Source organism: Dermacentor albipictus, chromosome 9 (assembly GCF_038994185.2).
Source record: "Dermacentor albipictus isolate Rhodes 1998 colony chromosome 9, USDA_Dalb.pri_finalv2, whole genome shotgun sequence".
NCBI lineage: Eukaryota > Metazoa > Arthropoda > Arachnida > Ixodida > Ixodidae > Dermacentor > Dermacentor albipictus.
In genome coordinates, this window is record NC_091829.1 from 60,132,477 (window position 1) to 60,155,407 (window position 22,931).

Here is a 22,931-nt window from a genome sequence, read left to right on the forward strand (position 1 = left end):
GCACTGGTCCCACTTTCCTTGTCGGAAAGAATTAAGGCGTGACAGCTGAGACGTGAGGCGTGCGAGAGGCCTGGCTAGATGTAGGGCACTTTTCGGCGGTCGATCGTCCGCTCGCAGCTGCGTGAATGAGCGGCCAGCGGCAGTTCGAGAAAGCGAATCTCTCGAAGAAACGTAGTTACCCATTGGAATTTCATTTTCTTATCAGAGTGACTTATTTGGGAACGTCGGGAAGTGTCATCTGTCCGGTAAGAACTCTATAATTGAGAGCAGTTTCGTGATCTCGATGGTCCACCGATTCAGATGGACAGAGAAAGTATGTAAAAACAGGGAGGTGGGGGGGGAACCAGGTTGCACCTGGTTTGCTGCCATAGACACTAAATGAGCGTGAGAGGAAGATTTGTAGTTTTACCGGTGATATAAATGGTCAGAGAGCATTCGCTTACTAATTGCGCTAATAAGCTCGGTGCCATGCGAGTCAACATGAGCGCATCTAACTCTGTGACCGCATAACACTCGGTATGACAACGCTGGCACAACGAAGAGCGGCAGCAGCGGCGAGCGAAATGCCCTACAACGTGAAGTAGGCTCGGGAGCACGCAGCACACACGAAGCCATCAGTCTTCGGTACGCGTAGCCTTTGTACCCGGCGCACATGACCTCCGCGACAGGGTGCGCGCGGTCGTCCTCAGCTTCGCCATTCGCACTCGCCACCGTAGTAGAAAACGCGCACCAACCAGCCTCTCCTAAATCCCCTTAAACTTCATAAAGTAGCGACACTCAACTCCTCGTTTCTCTTCTCTCGACCGTGGCGCCGCCTACACTGCTCGAGCGTAGCAACGGCGCCAACATGCTCACCTCGCCCCTCCGTAGACGCTTCTCGAGCAAAAATGGCGCTGATGCACGGCGCGAGGGCCCACGTGATGCTATTAGGCCAATAGCGACGCGGCGTCAACCTCGGCCAGAGCGCGCGAGGAGGAGGCGGCATTCTTCAAAGCGTGGCACTACTTTACCAAGTTTAAGGGGTTTTAGCCTCTCCTCCTGCCCCCCTCTCTTCTAGCGCGCTCGCCTCCCCGCTGCCTCCCTTGCGCCCACGAGTAGAGTGCGCTCGTCCGCTGGTTCGTGCAGGCTGTTTTTTTTTGTGTGTGTGTGTAGTAGCCACCGAGTGCGTAAAGGAAGAATGTAAATCTATTCTCACCGTACACTCGTTCTGTTATCCCTCTAGCTCAAGAGCAAGTCCAAGAGCAAGTCCAAGTCTTCGCACGGGTCGGCGCCCCCTCCGCCGCGGTCCAAGTCCCGGGCGCAGCGGCTCCGCAGCGCCAACTCGGGCGTGATGAGCTCGCTGAATATGCTGCAGCTGTCCCTGCTCAACAGCGGCCTGCTCCCCCTGCCGGACGAGGCGTCTGCCTTCATACCCACGCGGCCCATCGAGCTCGCCCGGTTCCCCAAGCACATCGCGCTCTTCAAGAAGTACGACGTGCTCCTCAAGACCGAGTTCCTGGTGAGCGTTGACGTCTTTGCCAGCGATTCTTGCTGACGTGTACAAGTGAGAAAAGCAGTCTGTGCTTTTTTGCTATACCTGTAGTTTTCCGGTGGAGGATATCCGTTTATGAAACGCGTTTAAGTGAGGGAACCAAGAAAATTACTGCCCTCTTGAAAAAAAAAGTCGATAGGGATGTTATCTTACAATTCTACGTTAATATACGGAGAACGTATAAAAACTTGTGTTTGGTTGATGAAGAAGTGCGCACGTTAGACGGAACAGCGATGGGGACGAAAGGCAAGCGCTAACTTCGCTGTCCCGTCTAAGGTGAAGGCGGGAAATGAAGAGCAAGATTAATGCTAGGTTCTTTAGTGCGTAGTTGTGGAAACACATCGAACATCTGGAAATAACGTTTAGTCGCAAAAAAAGAAAAAAAAATCGTAAGAGGATCCATCCAACTTACTATGCAAGTTAAGGACGACTCCCCTGTGGCGTCGATAGCAGCGACCAGGGTTGCCTTGTTAGGGTTCTTTAAACACACACACACACACACACACACACACACACACACACACACACACACACACACACACCTATATATATATATATATATATATATATATATATATATATATATAGTGTCAGTGCACTCGAATTTGGGGTGTTGAGGAGCGCTTACGCGTTTTGCAGTAGCGGGGAAGTGACAGCTGGCGTGCTCTCGTTTCCGGCACTGCGCGGGGGACGAAGAAAGAAGGAAAGATCATTACGAAATTTCAAGCGTGGACCTTGAGACTTGAGGGGCAAAGGGCAGATCTAGCTCGGAGGGAGAAAATGTTGCCCACATATCGTGCGAGCTGAAGGTGAGCCCCGCCCCACTCGTCCATCTAGAGCAGCCTCCTTTTTTCCCCCTTTATTTTCTTATCCTTTCTTTCTTTCTTTCCTTCTGGCGGTGTGGACTTTGTGTTACGCTCGTCGATACTGGTGGAGTTCGCCTTTAAAGCGGAGCTCTTTCTTTTCTTTTTCTCTTTCATCTGATCGTTTCTTACGCCCTCGTTCAGCGGCAAATCGCTCTCCTGAGCTCCAACCCTGACCAGCTGTGGTGGCTCAGTTGCCGCAGAGCTCTGTAATGACGATCACGTGTTCGCGGGTTCGAGCCTCCACCCGGCGCGGCCCGCATTCCGATGTTGGCGGAAGTTGGAATAAGTGCACCGAGCTGTGTGCACCGAAGCTATGGGTGAACGAAAGTAATGCGCAGCCGTCTGCTACTGGCGTCTTTCATAGCTTCCACCGCTGAGTGAGATATAAGAGTCGGCGGTGTGGGCTGAATTCATCTATCTATCTATCTATCTATCTATCTATCTATCTATCTATCTATCTATCTATCTATCTATCTATCTATCTATCTATCTATCTATCTATCTATCTATCTATCTATCTATCTATCTATCTATCTATCTATCTATCTATCTATCTATCTATCTATCTATCTATCTATCTATCTATCTATCTATCTATCTATCTATCTATCTATCTATCTATCTATCTATCTATCTATCTATCTATCTATCTATCTATCTATCTATCTATCTATCTATCTATCTATCTATCTATCTATCTATCTATCTATCTATCTATCTATCTATCTATCTATCTATCTATCTATCTATCTATCTATCTATCTATCTATCTATCTATCTATCTATCTATCTATCTATCTATCTATCTATCTATCTATCTATCTATCTATCTATCTATCTATCTATCTATCTATCTATCTATCTATCTATCTATCTATCTATCTATCTATCTATCTATCTATCTATCTATCTATCTATCTATCTATCTATCTATCTATCTATCTATCTATCTATCTATCTATCTATCTATCTATCTATCTATCTATCTATCTATCTATCTATCTATCTATCTATCTATCTATCTATCTATCTATCTATCTATCTATCTATCTATCTATCTATCTATCTATCTATCTATCTATCTATCTATCTATCTATCTATCTATCTATCTATCTATCTATCTATCTATCTATCTATCTAATCTAAACTTTTTATCTATTTTACTAACTATTTATCTATTTTACTAACTATTTATCTGTTTTACTAACTATTTAGCTATTTAACCATTTAGCTATTTAACTATTTATCTATTTAACTATTTATCTATTTAACTATTTACCTATCTAACTATTTACCTATCTAACTATTTATCTATCTAACTATTTATCTATCTAACTATTTATCTATCTAACTATTTATCTATCTAACTATTTATCTATCTAACTATTTAACTATTTATCTAATCTAATCTAGTTATGATCGAAAATAAAGTGAACGCGCACATGCGCACGCACGCACACACGCATGCGAACATGTTCTGATAATTAACCTGTCACTGTGAAATTAAGTCAAGTGGAGTTTTCGTCGAACGTTTTGTCATTCCAAACGGATCCAGTGCTTCTGTTGAGTGTCACTTTAAGGTTGTAAAACTATGATCCTTTATTGCAAGGCCAAGCTTTTCGTCGCCCGAATTCCCTAAAGAGTGCACAAGTATCGCGGATATTTCCGCCTTCTTAACCTGTCAAGAAAGAAAAGAAAAAATAAGAATAGTGTTTTGGACGCTGCGAAACACTAATGTTCCTGGAGCGTCATAGTCAGAAAACTTCTTTTGTTTACTCTTTTCCCTTCTTTCAACATTCGTTTTTCTTTTCTTCCATTTCTTTTTTACGGCAGTGGATGCGCATTAGCTTCCCCGTGAATAGGCAGACTTTCCGATTACGTCAAGCGACAATGGAAAGCAGCAGCACGAGTGGCGCAAATATCGGTATTGTTTGCGAGATCGATTACCCGAACACTTCATGCGCACGCGGTTTGCCCCCCCCCCCCCCCCCCCCTTGTCACCAGCAATGCTGGCGCCATTGAAGGCGTGGACGTCCCTGGAATGCCTGGATATGAGTGCGACGGCTGATCTGCTCGACAGTTCGAGTATATGGAGCTCGCTGCATGCTCTTCAACCGCTCATCTTCCCCGTCAAAAACGATTTCCGGGGCTTCCTCGTCGCGAGTCAAATTAGGGGACACGGCTGTGTAGTACCGCGGGGCCCCTTTTCTACGCCCACTGCCGCGAGCGACGTTTCTCGTAAAGCTCGTGGTGTGATCGACCGGACAACTAAATTTTCCGGAAGCGCAAAAATTATATTACCGTATCTACTCGACTCTAACCGTGCCCTCGATTGTAACGCGCGCCTCCGATTCTCGTACCGCCGGCATGACTCCTCATTGCCGACAGCACTCATTATCGCTATTGACTGCCCGGACCCTCTTATCTTTAGCGCCATTGATGACAGTTGAGATGCCGCGTTGAGATACCGGTATTACGTACCGTCGTAGCCTGATTAGGTTACGATCGGGCGCCAACAACACCGCAGCTTGGTGACGTGAGGATTGGATTAGCGCAATTTTTAATGGCGATGGCTTGTCACTATGCCCACTTTCGGTTTCGTGCACAATTTCAACGTGTTATTTTAAGTATATTTCTGTTGCTTTTTGATTACGTAAAGCTATTACTGGAGACAACAGCAACGGCGGAAATAAGGATATTGTTGATACTGTTGGAGCCATGGCTCTACTGTTTCCAAATATGACTTACGTAATCGGAAAGCAACAACAAAGATATTTACTGAATAATGATGTCTCTCAAATATATATTATTTGTGACGTGTAATTTAGCCTTTACCGTGGTGCTATTTGTTTCAACGTTGCAAACACAGTGAACGTTAACCGCATAAAGCACAAAGAATCATCTTTGCTATGCTGGGTTTGCTACGTCCAAAATATTTATGAATCGAGCAAAACTTAACTCAATCCAGTAATAGCAGTTCTGGTATGCTGGAGCGTGTTTGCCACTGTGGATAGTCGGGCAGACCAGTTGCTAATAAATAATTATTACAATAGTAACATTACACTCAAATAACACTATAATATCGATTTTGTACGAGTGCACTCCACCGTATGGTTAGAAATAAAGCTTCACAAGTTGTTCCACGATGTGTAACTGCGTTTATGCTTTTCTTGGGTTATTTGCTATGGCTTTTTTGCTTTATCTACCTGAATCTTGGCATTTCCTCCCTAGTAATGTTGCGATGAAAGGAAAAAAATTGCCAGTTGGCGTTGGTGGCCTGGCCTTAATCTCCTCATGTGGAGAACCAAGCAACTTTCCTGCCCCAGTGAAATGCTTGAAATCGAAAACTGACAATGCTATTCGGTTCCCGTGAAGGGAGCAAGCGGTTCAGAAAACTTTGGCAGGCTCAATTGTAGTTGACATCTAAGTAATACGAAGCATTCAAGATTTGAAGAGAATGGTTGCATGAATAGTGTGATTGTTGTGTAGCGGACAATTATGTAGAGGTTACAGGCCACAGCGCTTTTGTTTATAGTAAGTAAGTGTTTGTAATGAGAGGGCATAAGATTGGAAGCAAACTAAACCTTAGTGGCCACAGACTTCACAACCACTGCCACACAACCAGTCGCTCCAATGGCACTTGCCCAATTGTTCCAGGGACATATCCCCATTAACCCACCCCCGTTTTCCCACCCCATTTTCCCACCCTCATTTCCCACCCTCATTTCCCATCCCCGTTGGCCCAACCCCATTGGCCCAACCCCATTGGCCCATTCCCATTGACCCATTCCAATTGGCCCATTCCCATTGGCCCATTCCCATTGGCCCATTCGCATTGGCCCATTCCCACTGGCCCATTCCCACTGGCCCATTCCCACGGGCCCATTCCCACAGGCCCATTCCCATTGGCCCATTCCCATTGGCCCATTCCCATTGGCCCATTCCCATTGGCCCATCCACATCGTCCCATCCACATTGTCCCATCTCCTGTGGCACATATGCAGTGGCAAATATCCAGTGGCTACAGTGCGCATAATCTGTCGCCCCTATGGCGCTTAATGTAAGAATGCACCATGACCAGGATCGGCGCGCAAGAATGGTGATAGGCTCACTCACTAAAATGTTGCGGAGACTGGAGCATAATGATTCACAATGAAGCTCTATGCGCCTGGCCTAACGTATGCAGGCAGGGTCTGCCATGTCGGGATGCGTGACATATTCTCTCTTCAATACTGATGCTGGAAGTATCTGGGAGATCTACCCAAAAAGTCGTCGTTTATGCGGTAAGAAATGCGGGCGTAAGAATCGGGAAAATGCGGTAACAGCGAGGGAAGAAGAGGAAAATCTCGCGGCTTCGAAAGCCACGTGTAAAAAGTGATCTACTGAAGAAGCCCGGAACCGCCCTTTTCTGTTCCCCAAGTTTTGGGACGGAATAATGCATGAGCCGAAACGAGGGGAGATTAAAGGGACAAAGGAAGCCGACAGGAATTGTCCTTTGCGCGAAGCGATGATGGCAACCTAGATAAAAACATTTTTGGAGGGGTGGGGCGAGGGTTGAAGTTCTTACGGACCCAGAACGCACGAAATCTCGTTTTAAAGATTCTGCTTGTGTTAACTGAAAGTGCAAACTGCCACCAACTCCCCTTTTATTTATGAGTACCCTTCGGGTAACTCCGAAATTATTCGAAGCTACGGTTAGCAGCGCACCGTCGTTCAGGTCTTTCGCTTTCGTTTGTTTTATGACCAACGCTTTTTCCTTATATTTTAATGTTAGCAAGAAACGTGGAATCTATATTCGGAGTTGTTAGCATTTTTTTCCACCGCGGGGATGTAGCCTGGTTTTCCGACATGCTCTTAGTTAACCATACCGCTAACCTAGCTCGGAAGTATGGTTTTTATATGCTTTCACGGCGTCCCGACTTCGGGGTGGCTTGCGCTGGCCGGGGATTCATTTCCGTTGTCTTTTCGCTTAGTATGATTACCGAGGGGACCGTGCGGACAGGCGCGTCATGGTATTGATTTCACGGAGGAGATTGCCTTTAGGGAGGGCGAGAGCTCGCAGTACGGGAGAGTGACTGGTTGACAGCGGGGACATGCGCCGCTTACAAACATAAGTAGGTTATCTATAAAACAGGCTCTTGCGTATGTCGTCCGAACGAAACGAGAGCAGGTTCGAGTGTCAATCAAAGGGAACCAGTTGTGGTGACAAGCGACATGGCGGACACTTGGACCTCGAGAGGCTCCCCAAGGGAACGAGGCGGGACACGTCAGCATCGGGGCGGCTTTAGGGATTCATCTGTGGAACGCCAGTCGATGCTATAGCGCGTGCCGGTGCTGCTCCCGCTGCGCCGTAAACGCCACACGTAACAGCGCTAAAACTGGCCCGACGATGACAACGTAAGGACACCAGAACCACGACGCTGACGCGACGACAGCACAATGAATACGGCACGAGCATTGCGCGTCGCTGACCCACGGTAGAGCCAAGCGATGGGACAAATTAGTTTTGTGGTAACTGTTGGAAGTTAAACACTTCAGCGTTTGTACGAGTGTGTGTGCACGCTGGAAACAACTTTTTTTTTGTCGTTCTACGCATGCCAGTGTTCCATTTTCTTTCTTCCCCAGTGCAGGTAGCCAACTGGTTCCAGACTAATGAACCTTCTTGTCTTCTTATTACTGTCGTTCTCTCTGCGAAGAAACTGCTGTATGATGATGATGCCAGCGAAAGAACGCCACGGGAGTTGAAGGCACTCTGTTTATTTGTAATGTTGTGCCATCGCTTTCGGTGACGTTACTCTACTCACTTCTCGTTGCGGGCTTAGTTGGTTCATATCATTATGCAATATTAAGAGGCAACCGAGGGCGGAAAAAAGTTCAGGTTGCGTCGGAACATTGCGTTTTAGCGTTTCTTCTATAGTGGACCCTTCTGTTCGATTTCTTTTTCTACAGTCATCTGTACTAATTGCATCCGTTGCGCATCAGACGCGCCACACGCGATACCTGACATATTGCCTCGACGAGGTGCCCGTCGAAGCCCAAGCTGTCTTTGGAAGAGTCAAGCACTCTGCTGGACATGCGAAGCGGCTCTATTGCCTACGGAAGTCGGAATTATTGATGCATATTCGGCCTACGAACAATTGTCTGCAGCTCGTTTGCGATCACACCGACACTGGGTGGATCGCTGAACAGAAATTCAAGGTCTTCAAGGCAGAATGCCTTGACGACCTTGAACCCAAAGTGCCTTGAATCCAAAGTGCCGAGTTATCGTAATCGTCTGCCAAGGGAATCCAGGAGACAAGCATCGAAGCCAGCCCAGCGTCTTGACCTCTGGGACCTTAGGTTACCCGAAGACATTTAAAACGCGCTGAAAGAAAGGACCCGATTATTTCGTCTCCTGGATTACAGGCATGTGACTTGCTCGCGCTCAATAGTCGTGTTCCTATCGGGCGCCAGATGTCTTTCGAAAGATATCCCTCTCGAAGTTAATGGGGAGGAAGCGTGCAGCAGCGTTGAACGGCAAATGCACAACGTTCCACGAAGAAGGCAGCGCGTACTTTTCGCAATTTCAGATTGTGACGTCAAGGGCCGCAATAAAAAAGGCAACACCGTGACGTCTTTATTACGTCAGGAACTGAGAACAAGAACCTCCCCAGCGGCCATCTCCAGCCAACATCGCGCGCGTTCGGAATTTTCGTCCGCGCCACAAACGGCCAGCCGCGGCGTCATTCTCACCAGGGTGCTTCCACGCTGGGCTCTTTTTTTTTTCTTTGTTTTCCACCTCCGGAGCTGTTCCTCTGCTGCGCGCCTGCCGCAGAAAAACGCAGTTGCTGGCCAAGAGCCAAGCGCCTCGCTCCCTCTCTCCTACCCCCCTGCCCCTTCTTACTTCTCCACGCGGGATGCGTCCGATTACGAACCGAGTTGTTCGAAGCACCCGGTTCCTTCTTTGCGTTCTTATACTCCACCTCAACGCCTCCTCCTTGCAGTGCGGTGAAAACTAAGGGCCACGTCAGCCGGGCAGAAATGGGATCCAGGAGGGCTCTTCCTACATTGTCCGCTGCTTAGCGCCCTCTGCTCGGCGCCGAAGGAACGAAAACTTAACACACAGAGACACAAACAAAAAATATTAGTACCGTGCAATGTGGGCCAGTATTCCTGCTCCCCTACGGACAGAAGCGTATGGCGTTCGTTGCGCTGCACGGAATAGGCGAGACGGAGTGCACGGACTCGTTGCCCGCGCAGCGCACACACACACTCGGAGATGGTGGCCGGCTTAAGTTTTTGTCTCCGAGCTCGCGAACTCGGCTTTCATTACACGACTTTCAGTACACGACGCTCGTGTGGCAACATCTCAGCGCGGGAAGAGAAAAAGAAAATCTTGGACGGCATGCACTAAACGCCGCGAAAGGATCACTAGGAAAGCTACTTCGTCAGTACCTGCCGACTGTTTCTGTGCAGTGTTTCTGTTCCGGAGCACCCTTTTTTTCCGAGGCCTTCAACCTAAGCAGACCAGAGAAATTTCGGTGACTTGTATTATTCTTGCATTTGCATTCGCGTCAATACGTGATCGGTCCACTACTGCTGAATGTATTCGTAATTTGTACCGACAGGGGACGCACACGAAAGCGCTAAGAATTCGGGCCTGCCGATGCCGACGCTGTCCAACAATTGAGGCAATTTTTGTGAGCACAGTTGTCGTTCCTTATCAGCTGCAAGAAAAAAACCTGGCTACTGAAAGGCTGGGTTTCTCGATATCTCAGCGAAGAAACTAGAGCTGAGAACCAAGAGAAAATTCCCAGTTTCGCCCGAATGGAAAACAACTCACAACGTAGCACGGCAATAGAATATTACACGAAGCAAGGCTCGTATTTTTTTTTATTGACAGTTTAAGTTGCTGTAAACAATCGCTTACTAATTAAACACGCTTGGTGCGACGCCGTCGAAACACACACGCACGCACGCACACACGCACACACACACACAGACTATAGCGCTCTGGCTTGGTAAGGAGCGCCGGCAGTAAGATGCGTGCGTTGTTGTCACAAGCGAACGTTCCGTTCCGCCGCTCCCTTTACCAATTGGCAACGTTGGGCGCGCCGGGAACGCAGAGTTCGTTAAGGCACCGTGCAGCACTCCTCGGCTTTCCCTCACCCGCGCCGAAGATTACGTCACTTCCGACACACGGCCCCAACACAGGTCGGCCGGTGTCTTGCTATATAGTCTGAACGTCCAGTCAATCTGACTCATTGGAGAACGATTATCCTTGCTAGCCAAATCGAGGACCGGGGCGCACAACAAAGGGTTCGTGTTCTCATGGCAGCTTCAGGCACCGCATCCGGCACTATCACCATCCGAGTGAGTGCCGATAAGAGCATTCATAAAAGCATAGATAAGAGCATGATAAGAACATGGCATTTCTTCTTTTTTGGCTCCGCGGTGTGCCAGCATTCGCTTGCATGGTGCTGCACGCTTTTCGCGAAGGCAGGGTAGGTGGACGTATAGTCTTCCGCCTTCGTTATCGGCCGTCATGTCGAGTGGTGTTCGTTCAGTGTTGCATGCAGTGTTACGTGTTTCACCTTTGTTTTCGTTTACACTCTTTTAAGAGCGCTTAATTTCGCGCCAGCGGTGTCAAGCCTGGTCGTTTACCACGGACTGCTCTGTTCGTTTCGATCTTGTGAGTCGCGAATAGGCGTCGTTTAACCCGCAGAATCCGCCTCGTTGGCACGCGACGCTGGAGCACCGAAATGCAAGGTAAACACAAACGAAAAGTCTGAACAGTTCTCTCTGCTGATTTTCGCGCAGGCCTTCTTAATCACTGCTGGTTCGCAAAATATGCAATACAGCTTTCTTTTTGGAGCCGGATTTCTTCTGCGTAACTTCTGTACGTTTCCTTACAAATGTTTTTTCCCTCTTTTGGGAAATGAAAATTATTGCAGGCACTCGACGCCGCCGTATGATGACGACGTAAGTTATTTTCCACGTGCAGTATTTATTCGAATGTACGTCGACAAGTTTTTTGGTTTGTTTTCGGAAATGTTACCTGAAATAAACTATCGACCTTTGTTCGTGACCAACGGATCTCGACCGATATTCTCGAGCAAAGCTATTAGCTCGGCACTTTTTCTGTAGCAAAAGTACCGAGCTAACAGAGTTCCTCTGTCGTGCACGCCGTAAAGCCGGTCTGGAGATTAACCAGACTGGCTTATTTATTATTTACATTTAATTATGTACATCTGCCTCCCACTGCTCCATTGTTTCATTGCTATTTGGCCTATGAGGGCGCTTAGTGCACTCCCAGATTACATGTATTAGGCTGGGTATGCCACCGCACCGAGGGAAGTTGGCCCCATACCGAGTGGGATACATGGCGTTTAGCAATTTCAGATGGGGGAATACCCCAGTCTGCATTTTGCGCCAATCGGCGGCCTCTTCCCCGCTAAGTTGTGGGTGAGGGGGCGGGTACTTTCTGCGCACTTCGCGCTGATGGGCAACATTGTCTTTGGCATTTAAATTGATGGGATGTTGATGTGGATGGTGCGAGTGGTTGGGGTTAGAAGGGGACGGCGTCGTTCGGTTATGGTACACCATCGAGCTAACTAACGCGTTAGCCTGTTCATTCCCTTGCATCCCCGCGTGTCCCGGATAGCAGAGTGGGCGATGACGGTGCTTGAGAGATCTTGGAAGTGTCGCGAACCTAGCCGCAGTCACGTGCCCCCATGAGAAACACGCGACATGTCTCCCGGGAGTCCGTGACCACGACCGAATCCCTCTGCGACCGCTCTGCGCGAGCGAGGGCGATGGCCACTGCTACCGTTTCGGCCGAGATGGGGGATCCCGCCGAGGCCGACGCTGTTATTGGCTGCTGGCAGATCGCGTTCACGAGTGCCAGGACGTACCGCCTTTGGTAGCGCTGCCCGGTCGCATCTGCATACACAGCTGCATCCGTGTAGTACGTATAGTACCTAGGGTTATTAGAGTGGCAATGACTGAATACTTTGTGCGCGTGCTTGCGCCCTTCCTTATCGTACTCGGGATGCATGTCCTTGGGAACTGGAGCTACTCTAATTTTCGATCTCGCTGAAGGAGAAAGAGGTGTATGGCTAGAGCGCAAGTTAATAATATAACTCTTTTCAAAACTGGGCGATCTATCTTCACCCAGTTTGAAAAGAGTTCAGTTATTAACTTGCGTTCTTGGCACATTTAAGTGACAATATTTTGACGAACAGATTCTCATAACGAGTGACAGACATGTCAAATGTATATATTTCAAATTTCTTTTCTAGTTGTTCATTTTGACGGAATGAAAAAGCCTCATTTTTTTCGCGAGAACTAGAGAGGTCTTTCTAGTGGTATACGCCAGCTCGAACCTCCGAGCTGATCGTACGATAAAAGAAATGGTACACGCAAGACTCACAACAGACACATAACATGAAAAAAAAAACATATAAATTACACGTCGTTGCGACCAGCGTCTCAGAAAGAAAAATATGCCTCAAAAAGCGGCTTCCTGTATAACCAGGCACGAACAGCCGGCACTAGCCCAGAGGTCTTCCGATGCGAAGCGGCACGAAAATATCGACGGAAGGACTACAAATTAATCACGTGGTTCATCGTTTGTTCCAATTTCCGAATCCCCGTGTCGAGGACGAAAGGGGATCGAACTTCTCTTAGCATCAGCAGCGAACGGGGCTGTACATCAGAAGCTGTTGTCTGTTCTACTCCTTACCTCTTTTAGAACATCCTCTTTATCCCTCATCTTATCTTTTCTTTTTTCGGGAATTATTTCGTATCTCTGAACCAAGCTCGCCGCCGGTTTCCAATCTCGGCGCCTTGTCAGCAGCAGATAGCTCGGGCTTTTGCCGAAAAACCCTACCGAACCCGCGTCGCCCAAGAGTTCTATACATCTCGCGTGGTTTGACGACCCGTGCCGGTTTTTCTCGAAGCCGATTAACTCGCCGACGTTGGCGATCGTAATCCCAAGCGAGTCAGCAACCGGCTTCTCCACTTACCCCAAATAGACCCTTAATGAGCCACCGCGGGTTCACGGCGTTAATTAGCTCCATAAACCGTGGCTCGGCGTCGCGCAGCGTTCTATTCGGTGACGGCGACACTTCTACCGTAGTAGTTTAACCCGAACGAAACAGTTTAGACCACGTATATTGATTGCTTGGTGTGCGTTGATCCGGCATTCGCGATCACAATTTATTATTATTATTTGTTTTGAACACATATACACATATACACAGGTATTAGGAAAGGGAAAGCGAGGAGCAGGCTGGCAACTGCCACCGGAAGGGGCACAACGCCTGCCTACTCTTCTGAAGATCACAATCGTCCGTTCTGTATTTCATGCATTCCCGTTCGCAGTTTCTGATCGTTCGCTGTAAGAAACAAGCTTATAGATACGTAACCTGGGGGTGTCTGTAGGATTAACTTAGGGAGTCGCAGTCAAATGAGCCGTGCTGTGTCTAGGGGAGGGAGGGGAACGAAGAGAGAAAGTCCGGCAGGTTAACTACAGCACGTGACCGGTCGGCTACCCTACACTTGGGGAGCGGAAAGGAGAATAGACAAGAAAAATTCGAGTCGAGCCCTCTGCAGAGTCAGTCGCAGAGGAATGCCCTCTGTCACAAGCGTTCGTACAGTCTAGCAGGCTTCACGAAGTGAAGAAGGTACTTTCGTGACCTTTTTGTTTTTTGCATGGAAGAGTGCGTAGGCCCGGGATATTAACGCGATAGCGTTAAGGAGCTCGTGTCGCAGAAAAGCCGGTGTCGTCGGCGTCGGCGGCGTTGACCGTGAGCGATAAATCACGGCAGGCGCTTCATAAATAAAAAGCAACTTCCAAGATTGGCCCGGTGGGAATCGAACCCGGGTCTCCGGAGTGTGAGACGGAGACGCTACCACTCAGCCACGAGTTCGATGCTTCCAAGCGGTGCAAACGCGCCTCTAGTGAATGCGGTGTTGCCTTCGAAACGAGCCGTGGAAAGTGATACTGCGGTGTATATCGGTAATTATGAACATGTAACGTACAGAAGTCACAATTACACGAGTTGCGAAGTGCGTTTCCGCTGCATTTCTTCTGCGCTTTCCGCACACGTAGAGCTATCTTGCGGCAAACACAGAAGACCCCCTCCTCTCAATGTACGGCGCTGCCCCGACAGGAGGCGCGCCGCGCGCGCATTGGGACCGCTGCCAGGCGCGTTGCGGGACTCCCTCTCCCCTGACGACGCTTCGCCGTGCTCCCGGTTTAGATTACTATCTATCTCTCTGCCCGTGCCGATCACGACGTTTGGCTGGCGTAGATCGTTTCCCCTCCGAGACACCGAGTTCTTTGGTTCGTTTCGTTCGCTCAGGCGCACGTTTCGTTGCCGCGCCGAACGCTGCGTTGCTCGACGCTCACCGCGTGATAGGTGGGCGCTATGTCCGATGCGGGGCGCATCGTAAGTGATTGCTGTGCCGTAGCGCATTGTCTTATACCCCTTGGCGGGTCGACGGGAACGCTGTCGCGTCCCACTCTTGAAGGCGAAGCTTAAGCGTCCTCCAATTTTTTTCCTCCGAGAGCGCTCTATTATGTATCAGGCCGAGTATGGCTTGTGGAGCGTGTCGTTGAGCGTCGAAGGACTGGCAGTGACACAGAAGGTGCTTAGTGTAGAGTCTCATCGCACCCGCATATATTCCGCGCCGCACTGTGGATTATTAGGAATGAACAGGCATTTTCTAAATGCTACACACAACCACATGCGGCAGAATAAGGTTGTTTCGCGACCTTCATGCCGAGTGCGACTTGTCAGGCGTAAATTTCGCGGCTGATATTTTGTTTGCAGACTCATTGCAGATAAAACACAAACGTCATTTGATTGATTGATTGATTGATTGATTGATTGATTGATTGATTGATTGATTGACTGATTGATTGAAACGTGGGCGCCCGAGCTTAAGATCTGACGAAAGTGAAGGGCACTGGATGAGTTCCGAGCGGATATGTGGTTCTTCAATGAGTGAGTAGGTCTGGCTACATTATCGTTCCTTTTTTTTTATTCCTCGCCCATCTAAACGCCGTATCCACTGACCGGCAATCGAACTTTCGACCTCCTGCGCAGCAGTAGAACACCACAGTCAATGCAACACCAAATATTAGCGCCGCATACCGTTGACGCCACTCCGCGGAATTATTGTCCAAAAGTCATCGAACCACCTCGATCATTTGGAAAAAAAAAAACATTTAGCATTTCGTGTGCTTAGTTTCCTGGCGATAGTTTATTAACGGTGACAGCATTGGAAGCTTAGCTACTGTAGAGGTCGCTATCACAAGATCGTATCTAAACACGCGCACATACTAGAAACATACTCGAGGCGGGAGCACAAACGGAAATTAAAATAGAAATATTCAAATGCTTTCCCAATCGCTTAGGTTGAAAGATGTTACCCGTGACAAGCACGAGTGTAGTCTCTGCTCGTGTTAGGACAAATCAATTCAAAGCAAGGCGAATTAGAAGTCAGCAACGCGAGAATGTTGTCGTGGAATTACAATGACACGAATAAAGAAACTCCACCCAAAAGGCACACAGTCTGTCAATGGCGGGGCAAAGTCGTCATGGCGTTATCGTGAGAGACAAAAATTCCGTCACTCAAATGGCACCACTCACAGCGAGCCTACCAAGATGTGGTGGCGGATGTGGAACACCCTTTCAACCACATGCGTTTAATTCCCAGGGCAGTTAACTTCCTTGTGAGTTCCGTGGCTTCGTTGGTCGTTCGTCTTCACTGTTCGTAAGTAAAGAAAAAAAAAATCAAGCCTCTGGCTGCCCCGCAGTCATCCTGCTAATTCCACAAGTGCGGTCACATATTCAGATGCGCACGTTATTTGCTTTCTTTTACTGCTCACATAAGATCCGATTTCCATTACCGCGCTTGTTTACATATAGGCGGCGCCTTCGAGGTGATGCGAGTATTTTCTAAATAAACAAGCTACTGTAAACATGCCCGCCTTCCGGTGTCATGCCGCGACACTAACCTGGCATCTGACGTGCCCATTTGTCTTCGATGCTATCACGTAGCGACTTTCACCTGGAAAAGTGCATCCCCGGAAGTATGGTCAGTTGAAGTTCCTCTTTATGCGCGGAACATCAGGAGCACAACAGCGGAGGTTGTGCACCCTTCAGTGATCAAACGCACAGGAGTCGCGCCATGCATCATAATGAGTGACTCTTTTCATTGTTCGCGTTTTATCGCTCCGCGCCACGCCGACTAAACGTAGCCTGTACGCGTGGATCAGTAGCTCACAATAGGCGGGCGCTCTCCTGTGGAACAGCGTCTGCGGAACACACCTAGTTCTCGTTGCCGAGGGGCGGAGGCACAGGATTCCTTCGTTATGCTGCACGGAATAAGGTGAATTGGCTGTAGTGATGACTTTCTATCGGACAAACGAATCAATCAATCAGTCTATCGATTTATTTTTCACTTTGAAAAGCTATCCATTCAGGAAGCTCCGGGTGACATACCAAACAAGCGCATAGGGTTTTGGGGAGGCGCATCCGGTTCTAGCACACACACACACACACACACACACACACACACACACACACACACACACACACACACACACACACACACACACGCACACGCACACACGCACACACGCACACACGCACACACACACACAAGCACATTATATATATATATATATATATATATATATATATATATATATATATATATATATATATATATAGAGAGAGAGAGAGAGAGAGAGAGAGAGAGAGAGAGAGAGAGAGAGAGAGAATTGCAGGACAGCGATCTCGAAGTGCTCTTCGGTGCGATGGAAGTATAACAAAGCAAAATCACAGCGAAATAAAGCAATCCGCACGCTTCCATTGCTCTTCCTCCTCCCTCCCACGCGCTCATCTGATAACTCAATTTCCTGCAACGGGACATGCGCGACTCCGGCGTCTCCGCACACGTGTATGCGTATGCGCATTGATCCCGCAAACTCCCATCTCGGCTTGTTTGTTTGCGCTCGCAGCGTCGGGTGTCACGCACTTCACGTATATACGCAAACAGGACGCCCTCAAACTTCGCGCTCGCCCGTCAATTCCGGCATGTATAACTAGGACAACCCGAAACCACAAGAAAAAAACGGTCGTCATTTCCCGCGATGTCCTCAAAGCGTCTCTCCCTTCGTGTAGTATTCCTACAAGATTCGACGAGATTCGACGAGATTCGACGAGATCGAATTCCTCCCTGCTGCGAGGAACGGGAAGAAATTGCCGGAAAAGAAAGGACGAGCGAACGCTTTTCTCCCGGACTTGCGTCATTCGCAGCGGGGGGGAACTGACTGACCGGGCTTCCTGGGGATGAGAAGATGAAGGACTCTCATTCGTCTTGGCCAGCGGCTCGAAAGAGGGAGGGGTTTCAGACAAACAAACTTCCACTCTCTCTGCCCACGTCTTCCCCCTTTGTCTCTTTGGTTCTCCAGAACGCGCCGTAGACGTGCTATTAGATATATATAGAATCGAAACTAGAGGAAATCGTAGCGTGTGGGGGGGGCAATCCCGTTAGCGCGTCGGTTGGCGTCCGGCTCGGATTGGATTAAGAAGGCCCGTGCGTGGAAGCAATCCTATATATCTTCCCGCGCTTGCGCCGAATGCGGCGTATACGACGTTGTTGCTATGCGGAGCCTGCGTTCTGTTTATTTTGGTGCGCACAAATTGCGCGTCAGTGACGTCGGCAAAGTGATTGGATAAAATTTGACGACCTTGCTGAATTCACGGCAAAGTTATCTAAAGCGCCAGCAAAACCGCTGTTGGTCTGCGATTTTTACGGTGGCCGAAGGAAACCACTTAAGCGTGCTCTCCTCGGTCGTCAATGTAAATCTGCGATGTGGGCATGCTTCGAACGCTTTCAAAAGTACTGGAATGGACCCTAGCGAGAAACGCCAAGTGGGTTTAAACTGAAGGAGTGTTCTGTTATATTACTCGCTTTGTGAATTTCCTGTCAAGAGGCTGGTTACGGGAAGAGATCTCAAGGGCCAACTTTTCAGTCCACGAATTTCGTGCCGAAATTCAAGTGCTAGCTCGCGACAGTGAGGCGTTACGAATTTCAATGTATCGTCTCGTATATGGAACATTTTGGTGACTCGACACTGCACCGTATAGACTGCGTTGTTGGGCGAGTTGCTTGAAGTGTAAGGGAGTCGTATTAGCGAAATAACGACACAAATACTTTAGTAGGGGAAGTTGCAAAGAACAAGGCTGGAACTAAACTGCCTATTCATAGAGCAAAGTCACATGAGCATGTCTGCAGTAGTCGAGTTAAAGATGTCGCAGCAATATTTCAAACAGTTGCAACTCGTTTTCAAAGGGATAAGCAAGACGTATCGCTGATGCAACTCCCGCCTCTTTCTTGATGTGGAAAGCCTCCAACGATTTCGTTTGCAACGTGCCACTATAGTCCTTTATCTCGCGAAGCTATGGCTCCCACATGCAGGCAATGCAATGCACAGGTAAGTGCGCGTTGCCTAGGTTCTTTAAATATATTTCGCGCTTCCGTGCTTGGTAATTGACACAGCGTCCAGTTTAAACTACATAGGTTTTTTTCCCCCAGAGGCTACGCCATTTCATATACGATGCCAGTAGTGGGTTTTACATAGGATTTGGTGCGCTTCCTGTAATTTCCGAGCTTCTTGTCGGCATGGCTTATGCGTGGACAAAGCCCCGCTAATTTTCGTGGTGCCGAGAAAACAAATGATGACGATGATGAGGAGGATGATGATGAATGCATTTGATTGGCGCAAGAACCAGATATGGCCAAAGAGCGCCAAAGTGAGAACAAATTGCACGCCGTACCTATTTGCGCCATATTTAGGACTGTGGGATAGCTTGTGGACGTACGGCAAGCACCACGACGGGCTTGCGCCCCTGACGGTGCTGGTCATTCCTTGCTTGGTGCCCTTCATCTTCTGTAAGAGCGCATTAGATACCGCTCCAAGGACCAAGCTCGGGTAGCCGGCTGAAATGAGGCTCGCCAATTGGCTATCAATTAAGCACGCTTGAACATGTCCCTGTCCTAGAATCTTCGCTTGCAGAAAGTGCCTTTGATTCAGTTATAGTTCAGCGTTGTCTGGCGAGCTCTCCACGCTGGATGTAATACCGGGGGTACAGGCCCAAAAGTTGTTCAACAGTTTGTTCGCTTCCGCAAGAGTCGCAGATAAGTGTGTCGCCCATTCACATGCTTACGTTTGCATTAACCCGATAAAGTCGGGCCAAACTCCGGCCATCATGTTCATGTAAACGTTGGCCGATGGTATCGAGCGAGTGTCGAGGCAAGTCCTGTCAACCTTCCCTTGCAGACGTTGTAGGTTGACTTTACCGACCCGCTTGGGTCGCATGTAAACGTTGCGTATAAACGTCAGGTCGACTTCTGGCTCGTCCAGCTTGCGTCAACTTCACGTAAACGAGGCTAATGGGGATGGTCATGGTAATGGGGATGGATGTAAATGCCGCCCGAGCCGGAGTCGGCACAACAGTGCCACATTGGAGCAAGAGCTCTTTGATGGTGCTTGCAGAAGTTTGTAGGCTAACAAAGAAGCATGAGAATAAGTTAAGGACTTCCCAGCGAGTGATGGAACGCAAAATCATAAACGCATAACGTTAAGAGGCAAGAAGGTATCGGTGTAGAACAGATAGCAAACGAGGGTAGCCAATATACTCTAGGAGGGAGGAGGGTGTTGCAAGAGTTTGGCTTCGGCGCTGTTGCCCTGGCGGTTACAGCAGAAACAAGCAGCTGCATCGCTCTGGGGTTGTGTAGTAGTATGGTAGTATTCTTTTTTTAAAACCCAATGAAGACGCGTTAAAACGAAAGCAAAACCGACATTCTGTAGTTAGGACTAAGAGAAAAAAAGTGGAGCTGGGCAAGCTCTGCAATGGCGTAAAACAGCTAATAATCGGTGGCATATTAAGTGGACAGAACATGGGTGCCAAGGAAAGAGAGCTTTACTCGAAGGGTGGCCGAGGATTGCGTTGGGATCAGTGGAGAAATGAGGAAATACGCAGACTGCATCTGATGGAGTCAGCTAACGCAAGTCAAGAGCAATTACAGACAGCTTGTAGGTGCCTTCGTCCTGCGGTTAACATGAAATGGGGAGAAGGCTGAATATTGACTATATGCTGGTTTTCTTGTAGTTTCAACTGTAGACTTCGGGCTAGCTATCAGAAACCAGAAGTACATCTACGAAGTAATATCGTCATAGATACGAACGCGAGCGATTCCGAAACTATACCCCGACGCCTAGTTTAATTTTCGGGTTCGCCTGCATTTGTAACTGCGTCTTGATTCAGACGCGGGCGCATTGGACCACTGTCACATCTACCCCGTCATTACGCAACGCACGTTCTCACCAGCCATTTTCTGTTCGCGATTTAATTTAGGCTGTTGGTACATGGCGTCTGCAAGTTATGGAATATCGAGCATAATTTCGATACATTCTTTAGCTACTGTCTTGAAGAAGGAACGGCTCCTTCATTTCTACAGTGTTCTCGCACGTGTCATTAACGGTGCGCATCGATGGAGCCAGCAGTTGCTGCAGTAACCAGGAAAAAAAAACAAGAAAAGAAGTAAGAATGAAGCAGCGAAAGAAGCGGAAGAGGCCGGCCAGACGATTCGGTAATGCAATGCGTAATGGAAGCTGCGAGTTTTATCTCTGCAAGAGAACAGAAAGAAAAGAACGCGGAAAGGAAATCACTGGTATGCGCCGTCAAGAAGCACGGAAGCGCGATCTACCCCGCCAAGGACAACGCAAAAAAAGGGGGGGGGGAAGTATCAAATAATGTAAACAGAAAACATTGAGCTGCGAAGAAGCGCGAATCTAATTTTCCCGGCCATTACCTGCTCAGCGATTCTCCTCCTTAGCATTATCGATTAACCTAGTACGTCGTCGTCGTACCTTACCTTTCCCGGGAAGAGCTTCTCGACGCAACACACGTTCGCTGCCCGTCTGGGAGTCGAGCTTTTCTTTCTTTGTTTCTTTTTCTCTTTTGCGTCTTGCTTCTTTTCGGCGTCACCACTAGAGTTCTCTCTCTGCACTGCAGCCTACGTTTCTACGGCCTAAGAAAAAAGCAATGCTCAAAGCCATTTCGTCGACATGCTAGAGTGTCGCATTCAATCACACTCCGGGAGACGGGATGTACACCGAAGCGGAAGTATACAGGGAAGCTGGAGATATGAAATCACCTTCGAGGTGTGTCGTGTCGTGTTTGTGCATGGGCGGCACCGTAATGCGTCATCTCCAAGGCCGCCTGCTTCGCCCATGCCGTTAGTGTTCTTTCGTATTCGTTTTCTTTAGATCATCACTTGCTTTTTCACTTTTGGGGTTTCGGACGCGGCTCTTTCTATTTCGTGGGACAGGTGCTCGTTCCGGATTCACAGCTCTCCACGGATCGGATGCGGTGACGGATCGAATAACAGTTTAGGCATGCAGAAGTATAATAAGTATGCGGAACTGCGTTTTCCTTCCCTTCGTTGGCATTTATTCTGTCTCCGTGTACACCACCGCCTGTCTACCGTTTAGGCAGTATATGGCCTGGGCAACTATTTCCTTCTCTGAAGCTCAACTCGAGTATCGGCTATCCCCGTTTCCACTCTCCCAGTGCAGGGTAGAAAGCCACACGTGCGTCTGGTTAACCTTCCTGCCTTTCCTTTCTTCTATTGTTTTCTCTCTCTCTCTCTCCCTCCCTCTCTCTCCCCAATTCTGACACTTCTCTCCACCGCCTGTTTCTTATGGTTACGCCTAACTCTTCGAGATGATTCGGTCCATCGCTCGTTGTGCCGTTCTTAGCTACATTTAGATATTCTCCGTTAAAATCCAAGTTTCGGCCTTAAATATTTCTACCGGCAGAATGCAGTGATCACGTGCTATTCTTCAAGAATAGCGGCGAGTTGCCGGCCATGAAAATTGGCAGCGCCTGCAGGATGCGTTGCAAGTAAATTTAATTCTTCTGTATACATTTCCTTCTCATTATCTGAGTCCCCCGAGAGCACTAGGCCTAGATAAATTTACTTTTGCACCGACTCGGGAAAGCTAAGCGCTTGGTGATACCAAGTTCTAAGCTGTGCCAGGTAGTTTGGTTGTGCAACGAAAATTGCTAACATGTAGTGCGTTGATGCAAGGCAGGTCTAATAGACGGCGTCCAAAACATGGCGTCTACGACGTGTTTTCGGCTCTGCAATTGATACCGGCGCATGCAGTCAGCAAAAGCTTTGCCTTCGAGATTTGAGTCTGTTACTCCAAGGAAGCGGTCGCTGGCCGCTTGACTTAGGCGCCACCTATACAATATCGCTAGCAGAGACCTTCGTCCTGTAGTCGATCTCATATGATGATGGTGGTGATGATGATGCTGACTTATGTAGATACTGCTGACTCTGATGATAAACTGGAGATGCTAGCCTGACTGATCGCCTGGCTTACTACTCCAGGGGCTGGACGAGAAATGTGATAAGCAAACTGATCCCACAAACGCATAACTAGCACAGGTAGTCCAACAAA

General features: G+C 48.3%; 1 protein-coding gene across 3 annotated transcripts in view; it reads left to right on the plus strand.

Annotated features, from left to right (window-relative positions):
• The window catches only part of Ptp36E (protein tyrosine phosphatase 36E), a 335,086-nt gene that overhangs the window by 271,023 nt on the left and 41,132 nt on the right, over window positions 1–22,931 (plus strand). For all 3 annotated transcript variants that reach the window (XM_070526008.1, XM_065453737.2, XM_065453736.2), the window contains one exon: window positions 1,223–1,498. In XM_070526008.1, coding sequence (XP_070382109.1) covers window positions 1,223–1,498 — 276 coding nt within the window. The remainder of the gene's footprint in view (window positions 1–1,222; window positions 1,499–22,931) is intronic.